General features: G+C 44.8%; 1 protein-coding gene across 1 annotated transcript; it reads left to right on the plus strand.

Annotated features, from left to right (window-relative positions):
- Positions 1-3: 3 nt before the first annotated feature.
- On the plus strand, positions 4-912 carry LOC120859466 (olfactory receptor 13C7-like; the record flags this gene model as incomplete). The annotated part of the gene is made up of 1 exon (XM_040235564.1): positions 4-912. A coding segment is annotated over one exon (909 nt), but the record flags the coding sequence as incomplete, so codon positions are not given.
- Positions 913-8,030: the final 7,118 nt, after the last annotated feature.

Below are 8,030 nucleotides of genomic sequence, written 5' to 3' on the forward strand. Positions count from 1 at the left end.
TACCTGGTGATCCTGCTGGGCAATGGGGTCCTCATCCTGGTGACCATCCTTGACTCCCACCTGCACATGCCCATGTACTTCTTCCTGGGGAACCTCTCCTTCCTGGACATCTGCTACACAACCTCCTCAGTCCCCCTCATCCTTGACAGCTTCCTGACCCCCAGGAAAACCATTTCCTTCTCAGCCTGCGCTGTGCAGATGTTCCTCTCCTTTGCCATGGGGGCCACGGAGTGTGTGCTTCTGGGCATGATGGCGTTTGATCGCTATGTGGCCATCTGCAACCCTCTAAGGTACCCTGAGGTCATGAGCAAGGCTGTCTATGTGCCCATGGCTGCTGGCTCGTGGGCAGCTGGATGTGCTGCCTCCATGGTTCAAACGTCCCTTGCGATGAGGCTGCCCTTCTGTGGGGACAATGTCATCAACCACTTCACCTGTGAGATCCTGGCTGTCCTGAAGTTGGCCTGTGCTGACATCTCCATCAATGTGGTCAGTATGGGGGTGACTAATGTGATCTTCCTGGGGGTCCCAGTTCTGCTCATCTTTGTCTCCTACATCTTCATCCTCACCACCATCCTGAGGATTCCCTCAGGAGAGGGGAGGAAAAAGGCCTTCTCCACTTGCTCTGCCCACCTCACAGTTGTGGTCATCTTCTATGGGACCATCCTCTTCATGTATGGGAAGCCCAAATCCAGGGATCCCCTGGGGGCAGACAAACAAGACCTTGCAGACAAGCTCACCTCTCTCTTCTATGGAGTGGTGACCCCCATGCTCAACCCCATCATCTACAGCCTGAGGAACAAGGATGTGAAGGCTGCTGTGAGGAACCTGGTGACTCAGAAAGGCTTCACCTGGTGGTGTTTGGAGGACAGATGTCCCTGTAGTTCTGCGTCTTTTGGCTGCTTTCACTCATGAATCTCAGAAGAATGTGCCTCTCAAAGAAGATATGTGTAAAGAGTCATCACCAGAAAACTGAATTACACATACAAGGGAGAATTTTAGCCATTACTGGACTTAAGTTTTAGAAACAATGAAACCTAAACCCTGATGGGAGTGTGACTTGAGGGGATAGGACTGGAATGCAGCTGAAAGAACAATTTGTGATGTTCTTGCTTCTCTACTGGGCAAGTCTGAATTCACCTTTGTGAGCAAGTTGCTCCTTTGCTTTGAGAAAAACAGACTAATTTACCTTTATGTTACATAAAGTTTCAAAATCCTGCTCTAAAAGGAGGCACTGAAGACAGTATGGGTGAAACTTCATGACATAGCAGTACAAAAAATACAAAAAATAGTCTTCACTGTAGGTGAAATGGCACATCTTCATATTTTATTTTTCTTGGAGGCAAGGTTGCTCCAAGAAAGAAGAAAGAAGCTGTCTCTGAGCCTGAGAAGTTGGGACCTTGTAGATTACACACAGGGCGCTTCTTCTGAGGGCAAGTAAGGTGAATCCTGCAACACGTGTGTGGAGGGTCTTAGTCTCGCATCTGGATGCAAGCTCTGTTTTCCTGACCCCAGTAAATCCTGAGTATACAGTCTGGCCCTATAGTCTGGAGAGTTCAAGGATGGTTCTATAGGAAGAGCTGGGTGGGGGCAGCACCGTGATTTGAAAGATGCTGGAGTCAAGATGCTCAGATGTGACCAGAAAAAGATGGAGCAAGGCCACTGGGCTGAGGACAACCGGGTGACAAAACTAAAAGTTGGGGCCCACTCACATGTACCGACAAGAGGTCCAGAGGTAAAATGTGTGAGCATCTCAGTCAGTAGTGACACAAAAGGGGACAAAAACACGTAAGGGAAGGAAATTGCCTCATTTTCCTCGAGGCGATCAGATGCCCATTTTTCCCTGAGAATCAAAACTTTGCAATGAAAACACATGCTCTCAGCCTCCCTTCCTTGGATGTCCTGGGCTCCTCCTGCCTGAGAAGTGGCCAGCCATACTCTTGTGGGCCACACAGCACTTTCCTGCACATTGTGAGCAGAAACCTGGACACAGTCACCACCCTGTGGTCCCTTCAACAGTCTCTGCGTTGTAGGAGCGCAGGGCACGTTCCCTTTTCACCCTTTCATACCCAGTATTATCTGTCCCACCCTAGGGGGATGTGCCTTCCCCTACTGAGCACAGAGTCCACCCACGCCCTTCTCAGCTCACTAAAGGGAGGAGGACATCAACTTGAGATTAGTTCTGACCTTTATAATCAAGAATTTACTTAAAAATGAAAGGTATTTGCAGAACAATCTTCCTTTTCAACATACTTCATTTCACTGGTTTCCGGCTTGGAGATCTTGTGAGTTCCCACCCACATCTTTCTAAAGGACCCAAGGAGGTGTTCCTCCAGTTATTGAAAGAGCTGCTGGCAGACAGCCTTCAGCTGTCAGTCATGTTTGGAAATTTGATAAGAGGGCTCTTAGCTGAAGAGACCTGACTTACCCAAGGTCATACTCCTTTCCCCAAGGCAGCCCATATCCAATGACTGATTGGTGAAGGGATATAAATGCCTCCTCCTACTAGAGACATCTCTGAACAGCCATCTCACTACCAGGATCCCCTATGGGGTTGACTGAGGCCTTTGTTGAGACTGCACCATAGCCCATCATCCCCCTCTGCCCAATCCTCCATCCTCATCCTCCCTTCCACCAATATTGAACCCAAGAGCTCTCCCTAATAATCCTCTTGCACTCCAATCTCTGTCTCAGAGTTTGCTTCTGGGCAAAACCTAACTGTGACATCATGCAAAGTTCAATGCTCAAGTAATATGTGTTATCGTTTTAGAATCCTGGACACTGGTGATACTTAGCAAAATCATGCAGAATAGTAGGTGGATGAGGTGGCACCATGTTGTGTTATCATCAGAAGCTTTGGGACCAGACCTTGGTTAGATTACAGCTCCTCTCTTCATCACGGTTGTAACCTTGAAGTTTGTTTTATACTGTATGTAACTTCTCTGAAATCTTCCCATAAGCCCCCCTCCCCTGTCCATCTCTCTAGTTTAATGTTTTCCAATCTTTTTCTTGCCATGAAACACATAGAAAATAATAAAGTTTGTATACAAAAAAAAAAAAGCCTGGGTTTTTAATAGCGTGATTGATTAAATCACCAGCCACTAGTGATCAATGTGACCTCCAGCCGCTCTCCCCTCCCTGGAAATCAGCGGTTAAGACTGAGTTCCAACCCTCTACTCAGAGTTGGTTCCCCTGGCAATCAACTTCAACCTTAGGTGCTTTCCCAAAGTCACCTTGTTAACATAAACCCAGTTGTGGCTGAACTGGGCTTGTTAAGAATAACAAGATACCCCCTTTACTTTATGGCTCTAAAGTGTTTTTCAGAACCTGAGCACTGAAGACTAAACACTATGATGGAAGTTGCTCCCATTGTTCTTATCACTAAGGAAATTCCAAGGATTTTAAGAGCTGTGAAGGACTTGGCAGCTATAAGCCAGAAGCTGTGGACAAAGTCCACGTATATGTGATAAAAATATCTTGGTCATTTGAATGAACAAATATATATTTTGTATCAATCACAATGTCACAGAATCTTAGTTTATATTTTGCTAATTATAGTCCTGTCCCTGTGTTTCCTATTAATTGATGATCAGATCTACATACTTGAGAGGTTTTTGTTTCAGTGTAGTGATGAGCCCATGGCTCCTGAGATCTTCTGACAGGGCCCAAGTATCTTTGATGGTTTCTTGCTTTCTGATTATGTCAAGTTTTTCCAGGCTCAACGTGTACAGTTTCTCTCCAGGCCTGGAAGCAACCATTTTTTCTAAGGAGCTCTTGTTTCCTTTGGTATTCAAAAACCACAATCTGGGTGCTAGGGGTGCTATCGAGATGTCATAGTTTCTAGGCTTTTTCAGTGGAATACATATGTACAATTCAAATTAAGATCTACAGAATTTTTATTTAACCTCATTGACTTCTTCCCCTAAGTATATATCCTCACTCCAGAAAAGCATGGAGAGAGCTTAAAGTTACATCAACATAGTAAGATGTCACGAGCCACCACGGACGGCTTCTATAAAGAGCAGAAGTGAGTCAAGCTGTCCCTTTGATATATATTTTGATTCCCATGTGCATGGCAGTACTTGGGCCAACTGTAACAACTGAGGCACTGGCGTGTGCCCTTCTCTTCCTCTTGCTCTTGAGCTTTCCTGAGGAGACACAAGCTCATACATAGAGTACTGGAGGGCAAAGGGCTGGGGAAGAGTTCAGGGAGAAACCCAAAGAGGGAGGAGAGGGAAAGAATGACTCCAAAGGCATCTTACAGCTCAGGGTTGACCTTTAAAAATCTTGATGAGCACAGTCACCAGTCCCTATTCACCATGGGTGGTCTCTGATCAGAAAAGACATATGGTGCAGACAAGAAGGAAGCCAGCAGGTCTCCTCTGAATGAGGCTGAAAGTCCTGAACTCTGCAATGCTGCTCTGCTCAAGATAGAGGTTTCCAAACTTTAAGAGAGGTTTGTTGAATATTTGAAAGGGTGAAAATGTTGTAGCCACACGTTCCGGGAAACAAACTCACTCAGAAGGACAATGCAGATAGTGGAGTGCAGTTTATACACCAGCGGGCCCAAGGTAGAGTCTCTTCTTAGCCAAAGACCCTGACAAGTTTTTGTGAAAACCTTATATACCCTGTATTTGCTCAAACCCACCTCCCCAAATTCCTTGAAACTAGTCTGGACAAGGTAAAAGAGAGATACAGTCAAAGTTAACCCATGATTCAGGAGTCAAAAGACTAGATAAACAGTGGATATTTATCAATAGGCCTGTGGTCATATCCCGAAAAACATAATGGAATTTACCACTTTGTTCTGTTAGAGAGATAATTACCATATTCTTTTAGGCAACTTCCCTGGTGGCTCAGAGGTTAAAGCGTCTGCCTGCAATGAAGGAGACCTGGGTTCGATCCCTGGGTCAGGAAGATCCCCTGGAGAAGGAAATGGCAACCCGCTCCAGTATTCTTGCCTGCAAAATCCCATGGACGGAGGAGCCTGGTGGGCTACAGTCCACGGGGTCACAGAGAGTCGGACACGACTGAGTGACTTCACTTTAGGCAACGGAGAGTCCAAGTCCCAAGTCCAAGTCCTGAGGCTCTTTTATCCAGGGGTCTGGTTTTCCATTGGTATGCCATTTCTATAGACACTGGGCACAAAGTTCAGAGTCCACTGGGAGGGTGGACCATGCGTGCAGCCTAATGTTCGCAGCCTGGCCTAAGACGGAGTCCAGCTCTGTCTGTTTCCTCCTTCAAACCCACAGCCAGAAGCTTGGTATCTACGGTCAATGGTCTCCAGGCTATTAAAATCATACTTTCTAACAATTTACACTGCATGTTTGTTTATTCATTTATAAATGTATATATGTTCTATATCAATATGTTATGATGCACATTATAAAATATTTACAAAAATAGAAATTAAAAAGATGGATAGACATAAATAAAATATAAAAAATAAGAGTTAACACAGGACAAAAAAGAAAACAAAAGTAGGTCACAAATTCACTTAATAATTCATTTAACAACTGCTCATTGAATGCCTACTGTGAGTCTGGTACATTTTTCATACATCTAGGATACATCTGTGAACAATGCAGGAAAAAAACCTCTGCCTCTGTGAAACTGACATTCCAGCAGGAGAGAAACAGACAAGAAACAATGACTAACATATATTAAAAAATAGCTGAGGGTGTTAGAAACTGCATGGAATCAGGATTGAGGCATAAAGGAGGACTGAACACATGCATCTAATTTTGCTCCTTTGTAAAACCCACAAAAACTACCATAATATGTCTTTGTTTTGCTTAATTTTGTTTCTAATGACAAAATCAATAAGGTTAAGGAGAAGAAGGGCGATATCAGAGTGAAGATATTTTGAACACTGCAAAGTGAATGGGCTAGTGGCCATTTCCACAGCTGATCTGATAGAGTCAAATCCGAAGCCAGAAACTAGGAGAGCTGAGCCCCAACCAGACCTACAGCACAGAGGACCCGCTGTACCAAGTCTCTCTGGGACCAAGGATAAAGAGGGATGCTACTGAAATAAGGAGGATTGGGCAAAAATCCTCTAAGAAACACAGGTCCTACACCCCCTCCCTCATTCTGCGACATTGGTTGACTGTCCCTTACCTTCCTTAACAAAAATTTATTCTCTCGAGAGGATAAGACACATGCACCGACGAAAGATTTCAAACAGAAGGACATCATTTCTGCAATCAGCTGACCATTTTTGGGTCCAGAGCTGCACTACCTGTGAAACCAGATTCATTTATGACACCCCGCACACACACACACCCCCGCCCCCCTCCGAATGCTCTGTGAAGGCCTGGCCGATTGTAGGCACTCTGAATTTATTTGGTGGGACACAGACAGAGGGAACCTTCTAGGTCACTTGCTTTTTTCCAGTCCTGAGATCCTAAATTTGGAAATGGCAGGGGTGCTAAAGGGTTTGTCCTGTGGGTTTCACATTCTCCCACCTCTATTGTAGGCTCTGCTGAGAGTTCTCACTGACTAGGGGACAGGTTAACTCTGGCAGGACCAGAATGACCCTTTTCCTCTAATGCTTTCTAATAGCTCAGCAGGATGGTTACAAAGAGAGGGAGAGGGAAAGAAAGTGCTGCTGGCAGGACTTCTGAGTAATTGGATCTTGGGGACATAATCTCAGATGTATAGAGTTTCCAAATTTTGTCACTTCAACTTCTAAACTTTAAATCACCTCAGGGACTAGAGTAATCCCAGTAGCAGAGTGGGATTTAAATGGCTTCATGTATGCAATGGACAGTCCTTTGTGTATTTTTTCCAAAACAGAACAAAGCCAAGAAAACTTAGCTTTCATCCATCTCAGGTGCTAACTCCTCTGGCTGCTACTTTCAGACTCAATTGGCTATTTTAGGCTTCTTCCTCAGACAGAAGAAAAGTGATTTTCTTTATCGACCTATTTACAAAAAGGTAAGAGAACACTACACACACACACACACACACACACACACACACACACACACACCTGGAGAAGGAAATGGCAACCCTGTCCAGTACTCTTGCCTGGAGAATCCCTTGGACAGAGGAGCCTGGTGGTCTACAGTCCATGGGGTCGCAAGAGTCGGATACGACTGAGCGACTGACACACACACACACACACACACACACACACACAATACTATATATATTAACTGTTGTGGATCCAGCATCATAAAGGACATCTTAGTGTGTGACAGAAAGTTCAAGAACAAGAAATTCAGGAGGTCCTTTTGTCCCTGGGATGGAATACCTTTCAAAACAATCCAATCCAGAGTGAGTATGAGGGAGCCAATGGCCAGAGAGGAAAAGGGACTTAATGATTGCCAGGCCATGAGTGATTGGCAAAGGCCAGCTCTTTAGGGAAATGCTTCTGAGGAGCTTTGGAAGGTGAGTGAAGGAATAAATGAATGAATATCCCAGGGGCTTGAGGCTGTAAGAGAGGGAACTGTGAAAGAGGAGAAAGGTAACATCCAAAAATGCTTGGAGGGGAATGGTCAGGAATTAAGCACAAAGGAGATCAGTTATTTTCACCAGTCCTATACCCCAAAGCAGGTGAAATCATACAAAGGGAATGTAATACTTCTCAAAAAATTGATGAAAATAAATTGGCCATACATGGTATAACTTGAAGTAAATGTGTGACATCAACCTTGAACGTGATTAGAAAAATTCAGTCCAATCTGGTAACACTTTCATGGGCAGCCAAACATCATAAAGTAGATTTTGAAAAATTTCTCTCCATTTTACTTAGAACAACACAAAGAACTGCCCAGGTGGCTAGAAGAGTTTTCTAAGTGCTCAGCAAGACGAGTTTCCTCACTGGTTTTCTGGCCTCTTTGGGTATCAGAGAATCACGAAGTTGGCTTTTTGAGTTCAAACAGGTGACAGAGCAGAGGCACTATGGACAGATCCAATCGGACTTCCCCCCCGGTGGGGTTCATTCTCCTGGGCCTCTCAGCCCACCCAAAGCTGGAGAATACGTTCTTTGTGCTCATCCTGCTCACATACCTGGTGATCCTGCTGGG

Source organism: Oryx dammah, unplaced genomic scaffold (assembly GCF_014754425.2).
Source record: "Oryx dammah isolate SB20612 unplaced genomic scaffold, SCBI_Odam_1.1 HiC_scaffold_1134, whole genome shotgun sequence".
Taxonomy (NCBI): domain Eukaryota; kingdom Metazoa; phylum Chordata; class Mammalia; order Artiodactyla; family Bovidae; genus Oryx; species Oryx dammah.